At 36.4% G+C, this 18,683-nt stretch overlaps 1 protein-coding gene and 1 pseudogene across 1 annotated transcript; one reads left to right on the top strand and one right to left on the bottom strand.

Moving 5' to 3' along the window:
• Positions 1-715: 715 nt before the first annotated feature.
• LOC114718592 (uncharacterized) lies at positions 716-5,670 on the bottom strand (annotated as a pseudogene).
• A 4,818-nt stretch (positions 5,671-10,488) lies between these two features.
• LOC114718595 (callose synthase 9-like) lies at positions 10,489-17,729 on the top strand (the record flags this gene model as incomplete). The annotated part of the gene is made up of 11 exons (XM_028903957.1): positions 10,489-10,709; positions 11,150-11,354; positions 11,865-11,962; positions 12,651-12,814; positions 13,474-13,570; positions 14,181-14,291; positions 14,578-14,703; positions 15,471-15,560; positions 16,779-16,876; positions 16,971-17,088; positions 17,604-17,729. Coding segments are annotated over exons 2-11 (1,230 nt in total), but the record flags the coding sequence as incomplete, so codon positions are not given.
• Positions 17,730-18,683: the final 954 nt, after the last annotated feature.

Here is an 18,683-nt window from a genome sequence, read left to right as displayed (position 1 = left end):
GAACCCACCAACATGGCTGAAGCAGAGGGCCAAGGTGAGGGAGCAGTATCTAAAGTCCAAATCAAGGAAGAACCTGCCGATTTTTAAGTCAAATGTGTCATGGACTGGATCTATCAAGTATTTAATGTTTTTCCTTCTCTCTGTAACGTCCTCCTTCCCTTTTTTTTTTTTTTTTTCTTCCCCCTTCTTTTGGGCATTAGGGTCTATCTGCAGTGTCCGTTTTGTATGGGGGCTGATGTTTACTGCTTTTATGAAGTTCATCCATAATCTTCTTAAACTGTGTGTTCTAAACATAGGAAAATCGCATCTTATGTCCTATGGATAAATTAGAAGCTGAAAGGTGAACCTGAAAAGAGAAAGAACATTGACAACAAGTAAAAGGTGTTTGACCCTCGAAGCAGTATTATGTTTAGAAAATATGCTGATCTTAATCGTCGTGACCTTGCCAAACGGGAACGTGACCAAATACACAGCATGACCCAACTAAATCTGGCGTATTCAAGAATATTGAAATACAGTTTGCCCAAAAAGTTCCCCATCAATAAAAATCACAAATATCTATACATAAACTCTTCGGATATTTTCAATGACCCAACCCAAAACCTTGGGTCGGATTTTTCCCCGTTCGGATAACTTTGTTGGCAGAGAGGGATCTACAATGTTGAGAATAACAGGGGATTTTCAGAAGTAGCATGCAATTGCATTTCCCACAGCGTTACAAATCCACGCCAGAAATAATCGCGTGCAGCTGCTTTGCAGTCCACGTCACATCAAGTAGTTTAAGAAGAGGACCATTAATATCTTCTGCCATAGTCGTCAAAAGTGTTCTGCATTCTATAATATACAAGTCACATCATATTAGAGAGAGAGAGAGAGAGAGAGAGAATAAAACTCTGTATATTTAATGATAGCGCTCTTGCATAAATTCATCATCATGTGAAGTATTCTTCCCATACCACGTTCCATCAATAGCTGCATTGTGAATTCAACTGAAGGGAAAGTTGTCAAACCTGGTATTTTGCTGAAGTTAAGCAAGCACAATGAAGCAAGAATCCTGAGTTCAAGTTCCCCATTTTCCAGGACTTCTACTATCTCAGAAATGACGGCTAAGAAGGCAGAGAGTTGTAATCCAGAGTCATATTGCGTAGAAAGCGAGGAGCTCAACCAAGAACAGTTACCAAACACATGTTGACCAAATCTGGATGTCTAGAGTCTAAACATTTAGAGATAGAATTCAAAAATGGACTCTCTCCATCACCGATCATTGATTCTAACAAGTTCACCAACCATTCTTTGCTCCGTTCTTCTTCCTTTTCCTATCATTTTAGTTAAAAATATCAGGCATGTGACATCAAGTAACTTGCGTAAGCAACGACAGTTACTTGATAACATAAAAGAGTTGTTCTGGATTTGATTCACATTGATAATTCTAGTAGCAGTCGCTTGCTATCGACAGAAAACACGTATATCATCATTCGTCCATGGTATAGTAATTGAAAGGGGTCGCAATAGAATCGATAATTCAACTTCCATGAGGAAGGGACTAAAGAATAAGGACCTAAGATCAAAGTTTATCAGTACATTGGTAATGTATAATTGGAATATTAACAGTAATTATGCGCATCAGATAAATGTTCAAGGAGGCGTTATGTTTCATCAATATGGATATAATACAACAATGATGAAGTAATGTATTGGAGAAAACTTACAAAAGAAATGGCTCCATCCCATGATAAATCCTCTTCCTCGTGATCAGAAGTGTCAACTTCTGAACCATTGATTACATATCCCGCTTCTTTTAGAATGCAACTCTTGGTCAGTACCCCCCGTGGAAGAAAAATGCCCAGCCAAGATAAAAAGTGCTCTACAACAATTTTCTTGGACTTTCTCTTCATTTAAGCTGGCATGGAGAGCCTCTGAAATGGAAGTCACAGCCTGCTCTCTGTATGAGCCATAATTTTGAGACTCGACCTGAAGTGAAATCTTATCATTGCCAAAAGAAAAAAGGCAAAACAAATGCTTTGAGTGAGTGTGATGATGAAACGAAATTTGTTTAATAATAATAATAAAAAGACTATTGGAGCATACCAGCAGATCAAAGTGCAACAAAAGAACAGCAGTTTCAGGTTTGAGATGTAGCGGAGAATCCTTAAGGTACATCAGCAGAACATGCATTGTAGTGGATATATCCTCACCCTTCAGTCTATTTAAGAATGAAGTGACATCCTTTCTTCTACACATTACATGAGTCAACCACTCAGCAATTAAGAAGAGAGCTAGACAATAATCATTCTCAAAAGTACAATTAGTCAATTAAGCAGGACCTCACATTATAAATATACGTCACGTCACTCCCTTGTATAGTTGGAAGTTCAAAGGTATAGACGTTTATTGCTAAGGGAGAATTAACCAATCAAGTCAAGTCATTGAAACTCAAAGCAAAACTTACCTCCTAAGAAAGCAAATGATTCATTACTAAGGTAATGCTAAAATCTCATAGAGAAAGAATACTAATCCATGTTTTCTAGGCCATATATACGTGTTATTTAACCGGAAAAGCATTCTAATAAGAGTATAAGCCCAGCAATAAAGAAAAATTCCGATTCAAAACATCAGATAAACTGGAAGGAAACAACAAAACAACGCATTATTTCGAACCGCTAATTATGTAGATAACATTTAGACATTGATGATTGCCAAGCTTGCAAACCGGAGAACTTCACCAGCTTTTAGCTCTATGTTTGTGATCTATTGAAAAACTAAACACCGCCACTGAAGAAGAAATCCTAAAAACTAAAAATAAAAATTCTATGGCCCTCATTAAATGCTACTGGTGAAGAAGATCAAATGCCATAAAATAACTTGACCATACCCACCTTTTTAATGCTACGAGTTTGGTAAGCAATAATATTGCGTTAGTTCTTGAAGTAAACTCCTTGTGGTGAAGAAGATCAAGAAGAAACCTCTTATTAATATCTCTCGCTATCTGATACATGCAACAAGAGTCTCCTCCAATGAGATTTAGCAAGAGTGCCGCCACATGTGTTTTCTCTTCCAAATTTCCCAATTCAAACCTCCGAAGCAGAAATTCTAAAACCCCAAAGGAAATGAGATGCTTGGCATAAGTGACTTTGTCCTCTTCATTTAACACAGTGAAAAGACTCTCTAATTTGGAAGTAATAATCTCATCCCTATCTTTCAGCTTTGACTCTCTTGAATTTTTTGAGATTGGAGAAGCGGAATCCAAGAGCTCGCTTAATTGTTCTGATTTCCAATTATGAATCAGTCTCTTCAAGACAATGTTAGTTAGGGGCATGGCCACAAAATCTAAAGTAACTCCTGTTACAGGACATATTCTGTGTCCCTCTCTGAACCATGACTTGAGGGCTGCATGTTCAAAGGTTTGCCCAGTCTCTATAGTGACTGGTTCCTCCAATAATTTTCCAGTAAGGGGACAAAGAAATTCTTGTGGAACGGTTGGAAAAGACAATCCTGCATCAGAAAGTTTATGTAGTCCAGTTACCTTTATCATAAGAAATCCTAAATAAACAAAATATGCTATCTAAAGGAGGTTGAACTAGAAAAAGAAATATTTTTCTCACCTTCAAGAGAAGAGCCTGTCTTGATTGGCTGCATTTGAAAGATTATGGATCAGAGGTCAATGGAAATAAATAAAGCATGCACCATCAAATTGTTAAGAGGTAAATATATCAATCATTCCGTATTATAACAGTTCATACATTCCCAATCTATTAAAATTACTAGTACCAAAATATAGCATTCTGGGCGCAGAAGACTTTTAAGACAATTTATAGAGGAGAGAAATCATGTTTTCCTCTTCTATATGCTTGTTGTTGTAGGTAACCAGTCCAGCCTAATAGTTGAAAGAGAAAACTTCTGTAGTAATACAGACCAAAGCATAAGATTTTTTTTTTTCTTGGAGGGGGGTAAGAAACAGCAAAAAACTTACAGGATGCAATGAAACAAGTGGCACATTCTCGAAGGAGTCTTCTTTAACATCTTGATCAGTAAATTTCACTATTTCTGGTATATGTGTAGATGTTTGCTCGATGGCAGCTGAACCGTAACAACCTCTGATGCAAGTGCCAATGTCATTATGTCATTATCACTATCTTCATGGTCATCAATTCCCGGTTTACTCAACCTACCAAAGACAGAATGATAAAGTCTTTTGCTGACTGTTGGTTGAGGTGAGGATGAATCAATAGGAATACAAAGCTCTGACGAATGACCTCGTGAACTTTTCTGCCGGCTTTCCAAGACAGAGATTGATGGAATATCGATTGAAGGAACTATTGGAGGTTCAGCTCCTTCAGTGAGCCAATTTTTGTAGTATACAGCAAACATGTAAGTTCCAGAATCCAAATGCTCCTTATAGACTTTTTCAAGAAGATTTCGTTTTCTTGCTCTGCTTGATTTATTGGCTAGAATGACAACTTCCTTAGCGTACCATGCTTTCAGCTGAAAAAAATGTGGAGAAAACAGATCCTCCCACAGTTCGGGCAGCAATGTTGTCCGTGTCTGGAAAGGTGAATCGCAAAACACTTGCAAAAGATGCTTTGCTGACGCCTTATCTTTTCTCTGAATCTTATATAACGCACTAAGGTAAAGATGAGCAGAAGATGACAACTTATAATTCGGAACCCCACATGTAAATCCATATTTCAAATCATTTAAACTCAAACCTGTAACAAAACCTAGCTGCAAAGAAGCCCTTTTCAATTCTTTTGAAGGTAAAGATCCGTCAACGACTCGTTCAACTGTCTCAATTCCTTGTTCAAGACTTCTTACTGCTTCGGCCTCAGAACTGTTCTCGTCTTCTGGCTCAATGAAATTCAACGAATAGAAACAAGTGTGACGCAATGTAGTCCGGAAGTCCTCGTCTTTTATAAAACGTTTTATATGTCCATTTAGAATGGAAACAATCGCTCGGACAGCAACTTCATCAAGAGCTAGATTAGAAGCCACCTTCTCATGGTGCTTTTGGTAACTGTTATCAAAGATTTTCCTTGAAGATCTACTGTAAGATTTCCTATGTCCTTTTATATTTTTCCTTGCATTTCCTCTGAACTGTTCAAGCATATTTGAGTCAAAATCACTGTCATGCCTCTTATCCACCTTTCCATCCATGACAGGCATTTCTCGCCATTTTTCCTTGTCCCTAAATTCACTTGAATTCTTCTCTTTCCCTCTCGGGGTATCAGATGTCTCATTTGAATAGATATCTTTAATTCTGCTGTGTTGTTTCTCCCTTACCTCAGTTATCTCAAATCTGGTCATAGTTTTTGGTGATTTTAGAACGACTTTTGTACCTACTTCTGTACTGCTACAGAGTTTCTCCTCGTTTTTATTCTTCAGTCCTTCAACCATTTGTTCTCTTTTATCAAGATTATCCCTTGGCCTCACGTTCTTAGCAGTATCACTATTCAATAATTCGCCTCTGATCTGATAACGCAAGGCATCAGACTTGGCTCTCTCTGTTAAAATTCTCTCACCAGATATGGAAGGTCTTCTTTGTTGGTTGTGGAGAGAGCGACGCGGTGGCTGTGCAGTCACAGCATCAGACTGCAACGAAGATATCGACCTTGTCATTCTTCTGCTCTTTTTGAATCCTTCTTCTGCCAGAAGCTCCGCCAAAGACGAAGCCATTTACCAGGAAACTCAGGTCTCCTCGGCAATAAACGTCCCCAAAAAGACTTTGCGATACACCGCTGAGGTTAAAAGATTTTGCGCTCCAATGACAGACTTCATGCAACAGAAAAGTTGTAGCAAACACCTACATTGCAGTCGATCTCAACCCACAATCATCAGGCTAGCCTTTTTTTTTAAAACGCGAAAGGTATAAATTTGAAACCAGGTCAGACATCAAAATATAAGAAGGGGCATATAAGAAGATTCAAGAGAAGTGAAGGAACGTGGGGATAGGCCATGAGAGTATCGTATATGATATGAAGGACGGCAGCAAATTAATTAAAAAAATGAACAACCAACAGAGGAAAATTGAAAGCTGACAAATGAGAGTAGAGGAAGAGTTGGGATGGGATTCAAGACTTGAATTTGAATGTTTCAAGGGTGAGAGACTCTTTGTCTCTATCAACAGCTTCGGTATTTTGCTGGTCATTTCAGTATGTTGATTAAAAAACACCAAGAACAAAGTCGAACGTACGTGTAAAACAAAGAGCAAAGCCATTTGAAGACGCCATGCAAGCAAATAATATAGCCGCATTCAATAGCCGCCTTCTCTCTGTCCCAATCCAATTGGTCGTTATATATGAGAACGCGCGTTGCGTTCCCCCCCCCCCCCTTTTTGGCCAAAGTTTTTTCCCCATTTGGAAAACCCGAAAGGGCAGCACCTCATTAGATTGAACGAATAAAGAAGAAATTTGACGCCAAAAATGTGAAAAACAAGACTTTTTTTTTTTTTGACCCAACGGAAACAACAAACTTGTTTATAACTCTATCCTGGCCCCAAAAAAAAAAAATTGTAACGGTATCCCTGAAACTATTTAAACGGCGGTTGTCGCAGGGATAATTAACAGGACTGTTTTAGAAATTAGGAGTTATTTGACGGTATGGTTCATTGAGCCATTGGAAGTGCATGTGATTGCATCATCGCCTTCCTGCTTGAAGCCAATATTCCAATTTTCAATTCATCTTAAAACATCTTCAAAACTTCAAGGAGACTCGTCTCCTCAGCTGAATACGAGAGCTCAAAAGAAGCCTCTCCCAGTCTTTCAACTCAAGGAAATCTGATTCCCTGTTAAGAAAATTGATAGGATTTTAATCCATGACTTAAAAAAAAAGTTGTTAACGTAGCATATCAATGCTCATTAATCTCGAAAAATAATTACTTCTAGGAAAATCACTATGGATTCCAACTAAAATGTTCTACACGTAATAATAAGTCTCGGCATAAAAAAGACAACTAATCTGTCTTGTACATTTGTTATTGATAAGACTTTTGGTTTGTGGTAAAAAAAAAAAGATAAGACTTTTTGGTAGCTACACTCTTCTTCTTCTGATAGTAATTTCTCCATATTTTGTTATTATTTCTGACATTTCCATCAACTGGTTCATTTCTTAATTTTTTAAGTCCTGACCATGTACAAGTCTACAATGAAAATTTTGGCCCAAAAAAAGGGTTTATCTTTTATGAAAGTCCTTAACTTTTGTCAAAGGCAGCGTCTGAGCTCTTCTTTCCATGTAGCGTCTTTAAGACTATGCTTGCATAGGAAGAAAATGGGAGGAAAGAAAATAGAGAGAAAGGAAAAATAAAGGAAAGTTGTTATCATTCTTTTTGCTTAGATGGATGAGAGAAAATAGAAAAGAAGGAAAGTTAGCAAATATCTAAATGACTAAAATGTTCTTATCAAAATATATCATATTTAAAATTAAATTAAATTAAATTAAATATTGCAATAGAAAAATTATACTAACATTAGCATCATCAAATAATTTAAAATTAAATTATTTGGTTTATATATATTTTCAGATTATTACGTTTTAAAACCAAATTATTTAATAAAAATATTGTTTTAAGATAAAAATAAAAAGTGAATAACTTTTTTAATATAATAGAAGAAAATAAATATAAAGAGGAGGGGCAGTCATAAAAATCTTGTTTTTCTTCCCAAATCTCTCTATATATGGAGAGAAAATGAGGCATAGGGCCTACTTTATTTTCTCCTCCATTTTTTTCCCTGTCCAAGCAAGAGAAAACTTGTTTCTCCTTATGTTTTTCTTTCGAGTTTTTTCTCCTCCCTAATTTTCGTTCAATCCAAGCGAGGGGTAAAGAAAAATGCAAAGTTATCAAACTTCAATTAATTGTAGACTCGTATCTTAAAGTCTCACAAAATCACAACTTCTTGATTTACCAAAACTAGGGGAAAAAAGCCTATGAGTATTACTAGTCAAATAAGGAAGAAAAAGATGATTAAGTTTTGATTCATATGAAAAATAACTCTGCATAATCAGGGTAATATAACAAGACTGATCATTACATCACAGACAATAAACTAGGACTGGTCACAGGACTAGGACAGACCCGTCCTGATGAATAGTAATGAGACAAGGAATTTGTCCTGTGTCTCATCCCGTCCCGATATTGTCCTGATTCCAGTCGGGATGGGACCAGGACGTCCTGGTACTTTTTTTTTTGTTGAAAAAAACACCATGGGCCTTCTAAAAAACGCTGTGGGCCTTTTAAAAACACTATGGGCCTTTTAATAGGAGATTTTAAATGATCTAGGCCTTTAATAGGAGATATACTTTTCATATATCAACAATTTTACAATCTAAACAATAATAGACAGCTTTATATCTACTCATTTACTGAATGCTCGTACAATATATAGTGAGGATACACTGAAAAATAAACCATTACTCAGCAACATCATGATAATTCAAGTATTCAATAAATGGGATAGTAAGAAAACAAAGTTAATCATGTGATGGATTTTGTCATCTTGGCAAGACAGGAAGTAAGAACAACTAACAAGTAACAAGCATCAATTGTCATATATTTTTTAAAATATAACCAAAGTTATATTTACAATAAAAGCTAGTTGGAGACCATTTGTCACTATCAATCAATTATCTAAATTCTAAATAGTCATTAAAACACATAAATAAAAGGCTTTAACAATTAACCCCACAAAAACTCATTGAAAATCTAAGCACCAAGCCACTAATAGTCTCAAATTACTAGCAAATATAAAAGGTCTAAATCAATAGCTCCAAAGTTCCATAGTCCATACTCCACACAATGGTCTCAAACCATAAAGAAACATAACAAACAGTCCAAACATCCAATGAGGCAATAAGTCCATCACCAAATGACCACACTACGTCATCACAAACACTCGTCCAGAAAATAATAGAACCAAATCCATCCAGCACACAATCCAACATTTATTGGTTATTACTACTTCACAAACCATCAACTAGAGAATGATACATACAAATTATAAAAGAATTCAACAACTAGGAAAATTTGGAGAACCAACGAATGAGGCAAATTAACTCGGTGGGTTTTACTCATTTCACAAAAGATTTTATTTTCTCTGTCTCATTTGTGAAGAATATCAAACAGATCCCAATCGGCCAATCCATAGTCCATATTCATACAAAGAGGCAAAATATCATGTTGGCTATTAAGATGAAATCAATAAGCATGGATGGAGAAAAAGATATTAAAAGGGATTTTTAAAGACCCCAAGATCAAGAAAAGCAGTGAAAACTCATGAGTATGAGAAATAGAGAAAGTAGAAATCGAACGGTTGGAGAGGAGGTGAGGCCAGTTTGCAGTCTACACTCTACATCAAAGATTGACGTCGACGATGGATTGGGGCCGAAGAGAAGCTACGAAGGTTGCGACTTTAATGGAGGCTAGAACTGGAGAGTGGGTCTGTGACTCTGTGAGTGAAGAGATGAAGTCAAGATGAGAGAGGCAGCGTGAGTTAGTAAGCACTAAGTACCGTTCTCCAGCGGCCTCTTTCGCACTTCGTAAATGAGAGAATAGCCGAGAGCGGAGACCGAGAGGCGACTGGTGAGAGTGTAAGACATGGTTCGCTGCTTCCATCAGCTATCGCTGTCTGAAATCTGAAGGGAACGAAAGTGAAAAGTGAAAACTGGAGACTGGAGAGAGGCAAAGACAGTTAGGGCTTCAGCTTCATATTTTATTTGTTTTTACTTTTTAATAATATTAATAATATATAACTCATAATATAAATATAATATAAGATATTTTTTAAAAAATATACATATCGGGATGGGATGACCCCGTCCCAGTCCCATTTTTGTCCCGTTCCAAAATTTTTTGGAACGGGCCCGTCCCTTTCCAATAAGATCGAGACTGGGACAGGCCGGCTGTGAACATCCCCATGAGGAACCGCATTATAAAGGGTGGGATTGGAACGGAAAGAAGATTCAACGTGAAGACCCCAAAAAAAAAAAGAGAATTTCACTTCACCTTAGACGTATTGCAGTCAAAATCTTAGTTATGTACTACTAAGAAGAAGAGCTGAATTTGATTTTAAATACAAGAGTTTAGTATTTCATCTCTTATATTTATTTTTTAAACACTAATTTATTTAATTCATGAATTGATATATAATTTATTTAATATTATATAATAATATTTTTGAAAAAAATATGTTATATATATGGCAATTAATTATTTCAATCTATTTAAATTAATTAAATAATTTTTATATCAAAAAACAAAGGGGCTCGTTTATTACAAAAAAGGAACTCCTTGGTGGCAGTAGAAAAATCAAAGCTTAAGACCGGCGCGAACACGCTCGCGGGGGGAAAAAAAAAGGAAAGAAAGACCGGCGCGGACGCGAATCGGGGCCTTCACGTGCCTCCCTCTCATTTTCTTCACTTGATCTGAATTTGCTGCCACTTCGCTTTTACTTCTCCGCGTCAAAGACCTGTGAGGCGTGAGCCCCAGCCCAGCCGGTAAATGGCCTTGCACGACCGGTTGTAACCGGTAAATCCGGCTCTCTTCTCCGGTGCCATACACTTTCTGGCTTCTGCCATCTTTTCACCCGCAAAACCCGAAAATCCCTGCTCTCGCCCTCTCACTTTCACATCCACGTCCGTCTGCTTTTTCGAAAGAAAGGACCGCTTCTCCGGTGTCCGAGACTGATTCAGCTCCTTCCGAACTTGGTCCTAGGGCTTATGAGGTTCGTCATTTTCGTTTATCAACCTTCTTTTTCTGTTACCTTCGTTTGGTTCACGACAAAATTTGAATGGAAACAAGAAGCTAATTTTTTTCCTTAAGCTTTGCAAGTTCATTCCTGCCTGGATCATTCGATCTTCGACGTACCGTGTTTTTTGTTGTTGTTGTTGTTGTTATAGCTTTTCTACGTGCTTTTGCTGGTCTGCAGTTGAGGATAGTCGTCTTTGGCTGTGGCATTTCTATAGTTTTTTTTTTTAAATGCTAAACATGCTGAACATGGTCGAAAATCTATGCATTCGATTGAACTCGCCGTTGGTTTTACCAATTTTGATGCTAGATGCTGAGGTTGGAGTTAAACCACGCCGTTCGAACTTAATTGTTTAGTTTGTGATTTTCCATTCTGTTTTATTAATTGCGATTTAATTCGTTATTTACTGTCTATAGAAAATGTCTGGAGCTGAGGTACTATGGGAGAGATTAGTCCGGGCTGCGCTGAGGAGGGCAAGGATTGGTGACGATACATATGGACGGCCGGCTGTTGGAATTGCTGGAAACGTACCATCGGCACTTGCCAAAAACAGGGATATTGATGAGATATTAAGAGTTGCAGATGAAATTCAAGAGGAGGATCCTAATGTCTCCAGAATCTGTATGCTTTCACTGCTTGTTTTCCATTCCAACGTATTTTATTTGCATTTTGTAACATTTTGCTTTAGTGATACTCAAGGATTGGTTATCTGAGCATGGAAACTAAATTTAAATTGGCTACATCCTGCAAAGGAAGTTCTCTTTGTGAATTGCCGGTTTAAAAATTCCAGATATTGAAATGATATTAAACTCGTATTTTTTTGTAGAATAATAGCTTCTAAGCCTATTGTAAACTTTGGGCTTTGGATTTATTTTTATCATGATCTTTAGCTTTTTTATTTTTATTAATTTGTTGCAATTGTATCATGTCATACCTCTCTGTCTTGCACTTCCTTCCTTGTCTATATTAATAAATATATTTAAATCTGAAATGTGGCTGCTTGCCATCTCATATATAGGATCCGTGCCAGTGCTTCATAATATTTTTTTTAAAAGTTTTTTGGTAAATAATACTTCATAATATTTCATTTATTGCTCAGTGCCCTATCTTATATACCTTATTTACATGCAGTATGTGAGCATGCTTACTCATTATCTCAGAATTTGGACCCTAACAGTGAAGGCCGAGGTGTTTTGCAATTTAAGACTGGTTTGATGTCTGTTATTAAGGTACGATATATATGGTTTGACTTCATTAGTCTTAGATTTAACTTGAAATTTGTGCATTGTTGTCCTGAGAAAAAAGGAGATGAGGAAGCAGAAAGAGGGAGAGGAAGAGAGAGGGAGGAAGGAAGGGGAAAAAGGGGAAGATGTTCAAGATTTGGGAAGGCCTATAATTATTGTTGGTTGATGAATATCAACCGTATCTTTTGCTTGTAGGTTCTCTTGTTCAAATTTGAATTTTTTCTTTACCTTGCGGTATATATTTTGGAAAAAGGTCTATTGTGTTTTTGGAGCTGTTATCAATTTACCAAAATATAAAGAGTTTTGGTGAATGTGTTTGTAGTTGGTTGTGGGTAGAACCTAATGGCATAATGTGATTCATGTAGTTGACTTCACTTAGTGGAATAAGACTTCTTCTTGTTGTTGTTGTATAAATAGAGAGTTTGCTTCAGCAAGTGCCAAATTATTCTATTTATTTAACTTGTAAAAGTCACTTGTGACGTTCATGGCAAGAGGCAGCAACAAATCCAAGGGAAGCCTGCTGTTCTGTATAACCATTTCATTTGTCATTATTTTTATTTTATATTCATTGATTTTCTTAATGCAAGTTTTGTCTCACGTTATCAAAGTTATACTCCAATGTTTCTAGCAGCTATAATTTATATTATCCTGCTCATTTATTAACGTATTTCAGCAAAAGTTGGCTAAGAGAGAAGTTGGAACCATAGATAGAAGTCAGGACATTGCAAAATTACAAGAGTTCTACAAGCGCTATAGGGAGAAGCATAATGTAGACAGGTTACGGGAGGAGGAGATGAAGTTGCGGGAATCTGGTGCTTTTAGTGCAAAGCTTAGCGAGTATGTTTGTGTATTAGCAAAAGTTGCCCATTTAGATGATCTTGTGCTTTCTCTTTCTTCCCCCTCCCCTTTAGACACCAGCACTCCCCAAAGTAAGAAGTTCTATAGTGCAATCTGCTGTGGATGTGATTTATTTTCACAATTTTGTATGGAGAGGACCTCTTTTCCTCTAACTATATTTCTTCATATTGCTCTTTTTTCTCTCCAATACATTCTCCTTTTTTACTTAAAAAAGCGATGCTGTTGAATTGGTAAATTTTTTAGGCCAAATAATTAGTAATTTTGATAATTGAGTTTTCAAGCATTTATGCTATAGGTTAGATAGCTGAGCAATGGATAGAGAGCATAGCCAGAAATAATAATGCCGAGTAAATTGAAAAATTGCATGATGAACAAAATATCATTTTGATTGAGGAAATATAATGATGAACCATGAAGGAAAGGAGTTGTAGCTTGAGTTATAGTACTCGTATTTAACTTTGTTGACAGCAAAGGATTTTACCAGTTTTTCAATTATCACCAAGATTGAAGTGGCTTCCATGCAATTATCTGCCAACTCCTTTTTTCACTTAAGTTTCTTTCATGGCCTGGTTTTCATCTTCTGAATATGTGTTGTGTGTATTCCTTTTGAAATTTAAATTCTTTGCTGTTGAATATAGGTTGGAGCGGAAGACATTGAAACGGAAAAGAATATTTGCTAGTTTAAGGGTTTTGGGCATGGTCATTGAACAGCTGTCCACCGAAATTCCTGAAGAGGTTTGCTTCTGTTCTGTTTGACATGTATCATATGAAGATGCAATCCTTTTACATGTGTAATGAATATATATGTTTATTTTTTTTTGGGGGGGGGGGTTGTAAAAGACGTCATTTTATGGAGTGTTACAGTGATGCTACCTTTAGAAAAGAAGTGGTGATGCTTTTGGAGACTTTGCTTATCATCTTCTTTTATATGAATTATGAATCATGAGTGTTTTGCTTCTTTTAATCCTTCTTTCTTTCTTTCTCTCTCTTTCTCGGTTTTCATAGTGTTTTAAAATTAGACTGGTCTCCTCCGTGGAGAATGGATTTGTTCATGATTCAGTTTTTCAACTTGAGTGTAATGTGTTTGTGTGATGTTTCTATGATCTGAATTCTGAAGTTTATCATGTTGCCTTTCATGTGTTCATACTAGTGTCCATACTCCATACTTCATAGGGAGTAAGCTTAACATGTTTTCAGGGTTGATAAGAGAAGGCATTTCTGCTGGAAGCATTTTCTGTAGAAAATTGCTTTTCCTAAGCTACTGTTGTTTGTTATTTGGTGGAGCTTGAGTTTTCATTAATGTTATTAATGATCATCTCTTAACAGATTTTTCTTTTTGTTGCAGCTGAAATCTCTGATGGAATCAGATTCTGCAATGACAGAAGACCTAATTGCTTACAACATTATTCCCTTGGATGCTCCTTCCTTAACAAATACTATTATGTCTTTGCTTGAGGTTAGGGAGTTATTTTGCTTAATATAGAAGTTAGAGACCAGGAATAAAACAATGAGATATATAGAGAGAGAGAGTGACCAGGAAGATAAGCTTGTATTATTGGTCTGTGTACTCTGATATATATAGACATGTCTAGTGTGATTGACATGACCAAATTTCTATACCAATGCTATAGCCATCATTGAACTAACTAATTAATCTAACTCTCATTATTTTCACTAATACTTAGGACTTGATATTTGGAATATTATTGTCTGGATTTTTACCTGAGGAAACATATTGCTAGGTTCAAGCAGCAGTTTCAGCTTTGAAGTACTATAGGGGTTTGCCGGAGTTACCTCGGGGTCATCCAATTCCTGCTGCTAGAGATGCTGATATGCTTGATTTTTTGCAGTGTATCTTTGGATTTCAGGTCAGCATGGGCGAGTTGTCATGCACATTTTTACTGGGATGGATCTCATTTTTAAAACCTTCAATCATTTAGGGTTTGGTGGCAATAAGGGGGCCAAATTTCTTGATATTTGCAATTTTTTTCTGGTATTCTGGTGCGATCAGATGAAGGGGCATGACTGCATTTATTAAGATCTCCCATTTGTCTGTTCAGATGTTTTGTATATATGTATTCAGCTTGGAGTTCAGCTCTTCAAAGTTTATGGTGGTTTCTTTTTAAGATAAGGAGGGAGATTAGATATATGGTTGCATGTTCAATTTTACTTTTTAGTAGTTTGTTGTTTTTTTCCTCTCTCCATGATGTTTCTATGTTAGGATTTTTTTTTTTCCTGTAAGTTGTATAGGTCTAATTTCTTTCAACGCTTGAATTTGTCTGTGTAAACAGCAAATTCTTTCCATTTTTATTTTCCTATTACAATTCTCTGCCCTTTTTTTTTTAAGTACCAATTACCAATACTTTAAATTCTCATGTATGATGATTTTGAGTTGAGAAATTTTTGAAGACATCAGTTGAATTAGGCGGTGAAGATTTGAGTGGAGTTTTTCACAATTGTCATTGTCTCTTCTCTGGTCTTTATTCTTATAATTAATTGTTTAATATAGATGGAACAAAGTCATAATCTGATTCATTTGATCGTGTTCTGATAAGGAGCTATTAGATGCATTGGTAGTATCAATACAAAATCATTCTCTCTCTTGCATTTGATGACGGACATTTGTTTTTTCCAGAAAGATAATGTCTCTAATCAGCGAGAACACTTAGTTCACCTGCTTGCTAATGAGCAGTCTCGGCTTGGAATTCCAGCTGAAACAGAACCTGTAAGTCTCAAAACCTTTTGGGTTTTTTTTTTTTTCGCTGAATGGTCAATAAGTTGTCTTTGTCTTGCTCTTAAATGTTTTTCAAATGTGTCATGAATTATAATTAAAGTAGTTTTATCAAGTAATATAACAAAGGATGCTACATCATTTCCCAGAGATGAAATGTGTAAAGTAGGCTTTCATGACCTTTAGGTTATGTAGGGCTAGGGGGAGGTACTCCTGTTCTACTGCTCAGGGAAGCAATTATTTCATTTAAATATCTGATAAAGTGGAATTGTGCAATCATAAAGTAGTTTCAAAATTACGGTGCATAAGCCTGTTGAATTTGCTTCCATGGATCAGTAGTGTCCTTTTGAGTTTGTGATCGTGCTAAGCAAATGGTTATGTGTGAGGGGTGTCATTGTGTTACTTTCTGCCTTCTACTTCTGGCAGTTTGAGGAGGATTTTACATCCTTTCTTTATGCATTCCTCCTTATTTAAGCTAGCTGTACAAGACGTTCATCCGTTTTGTTCTTGAGGATGTGGCTCTTGTTGTCATTGTTTTTCCCTCCTGTGTTTTCTCTGTTGTATACTTTATAGTGTCTATTGACCCGCAATTGTCTTAGTGTGAACAAAACCAATCAAAGGTCTGGTTGGGTTTATGGAGTCTCTATATCTGTGCTTTGGGTCTATATTTCTTCCCTAGTATTTTTTGCTTATAGTGCCTTTCTTTGAGCTACTGAACTACATCTTTTTTGGATTTTTTTGGGAGGACATTTTGTCCTTAGTTTTGTGTTTTCTTTTCCTCTCCTTGGCTTTTTTCTTTGTTACTTGAAGCTAGAGCTCAAAGACTGGACAAACTGCAGCCATGTCTCGTGCCTTTTGAGTACTAAACTCTCAATTTCTTTGTTATGAACATTCTGATGACATGATGGCCCAATAGCTTCAGCTGTTCAACAAAAGCCCTTGATTATTTTATTAATATTTTTAACACTTAATATACAACTTGTTCTGGCAAGAAGAAAAAAAAATCTAGCTACGAGATGCTGGAGAGAACCTTGGATATCTAAAGTTTCTAATCCCTTATTTTAAAAACCTTAAATTAATATGCACCAGAGGAATCAAGAGTAGGCTAAAGGTTATGGCCTCCTCCGCCATTGGTTTTTGTCATTCAATGTCTGATGATCTTTTTTTACCCCCTTCTTATTTCTTCTTATGATTTACGTCTCTTGCTTCTAGAAACTGGATGAGGCTGCGGTGCAGAACGTATTTGTGAAGTCCCTTGAGAATTACATTAACTGGTGTAGCTATTTAGCTATTCAGCCTGTTTGGAGCAGGTATAAATATTATCAGCTATCTGTGACTGAGCGCTGAATGTAATTTATGGTTTATGATGACTGAGAGTTGAGGATCTGGAATGGCTTTGAGCAGTTTGGATGCTGTTAGCAGAGAGAAGAAATTGCTATACGTCTCTTTATATTACCTAATATGGGGTGAAGCTGCCAATATCAGGTTTCTGCCGGAATGCTTGTGCTACATATTTCACCATGTAAGATAACTGAGCAGACAATCTAAGTCATCTTTCTTTTGGTTGACTCTGAAAAGTTCATGTTAATTAATTTGTTGAGGTTATTAAAGGCCATTTTCATCCTATTATCATTTTTGTAAGCTTTCGTGGATTTTTTACTGTGAAGAAAAGCATTGAATATGCACAAGTTTTTATTCCATATATACGTTGAATTATCCTTCTCTGTAATTGCAATATTGCTCCCAACCTTCAGCGCCTTTGCAGGATGTTGAGTGTTAAACAAACTTTGAAATGATCTTTTAGGAATAGGAATTTGAATAGTATTGAATGCATTGGCTTGGTGTGAGTCTGCTACTTTTAGCCTATTTCATTCTAGCTTGGCAGATTGCTATATCTTCTGCTTCTATTCTTCATGGGTATATTTTGGCTTTAGTTCTACATGTCATGCATTCCTTTTGTTTTGCCTACTAATTGTTCTATCTCTTGTCAACTCTTATCTATAGTATTGGATTTTTACTCATGAATTTGGGTTGCAGATGGCTAGGGAAATGGATGAAATTGTGAGGCAGCAAATTGCACAGCCAGCTAATAGTTGCATTACTCAGGATGGCGTTTCTTTTCTTGATCAAGTTATCTTGCCTCTCTATGGCATTGTTGCTGCAGTAAGTTTCTGCATGTTTTATAATTGTTCTACTAACTTTACAAACAAGTAAAACTAATTGGAGACATAAGAAGTGCTCAGAATTTATGCCAACTTGACCAAAATTTTGACTGTGGACTGTGCTGAAGAGTGAAGAGCTAAAGCAAGAGAGGCTTAGGTTTGATTCTTGTTATATTTTAAAGAACAAAACTGAAAGGCCTCCTGAAAACTGAATAGCTGTTGTGGAGAGCACCATTGTATATTCTATTGAGCAGCACATATCAGTCAACGTATGACTTGGGCATTCCCTATAACTTAGATTCCCTTCAATTGGCCAACCAGACTGACATTTCGACAGACACACTCGGTGACACTTATTCTTTTGTTAGTCAGAACTTTTTGTAGGTAGTGCTCTAGATATGCTGACCACTAACTTACAAATGATAGCCACCCAAGTGGGGTGGGTTATGTGGAACTTTTCATTATAAAAGCTAGGTTTTGAGATGGAAAGCTGTTTTACTCAAGTATTTAATTCTGCAGCTGATGCCACCTGATTTGAGACAGCCATTCTCTACTTCTTTAGCCCCTTTCAAGATGATCGAGAACTTTCTAGTGAAATGATATATAGTTTAACAGGGTAGGTTAAAATTTAAACCTTTTTTCTCAAACGAATAGAATGGGGTTTTTGTCCATGATTTGACATTTTGAGGGGATAATCTTTCAGGATGAAATTAGCATTATCAGGGGAATGGTAACTCCGATTCAGAGTTGCATGTGTACTTTTTAATCATTCCTGTCTTCATTTCCATTTCTACGCTGCCATTTTAATCAATGAAATGTTCATATCAAGTGTTCGGAGGATTGGTGATATGCAAATAGATTGGACAATTTTGTTGTATGCTTAGTTGGGGCATATTGGCTGACTATTTTCTTTTGATATTTCCTTTTTGGGGTGATTGCTTTTTCTATTTATGAT

This window comes from Neltuma alba, unplaced genomic scaffold, assembly GCF_004799145.2.
Source record: "Neltuma alba isolate B1F8T4 unplaced genomic scaffold, ASM479914v2 tig00011853_pilon, whole genome shotgun sequence".
Lineage (NCBI taxonomy): Eukaryota > Viridiplantae > Streptophyta > Magnoliopsida > Fabales > Fabaceae > Neltuma > Neltuma alba.
This window is presented reverse-complemented; position numbering and strand designations above follow the sequence as displayed.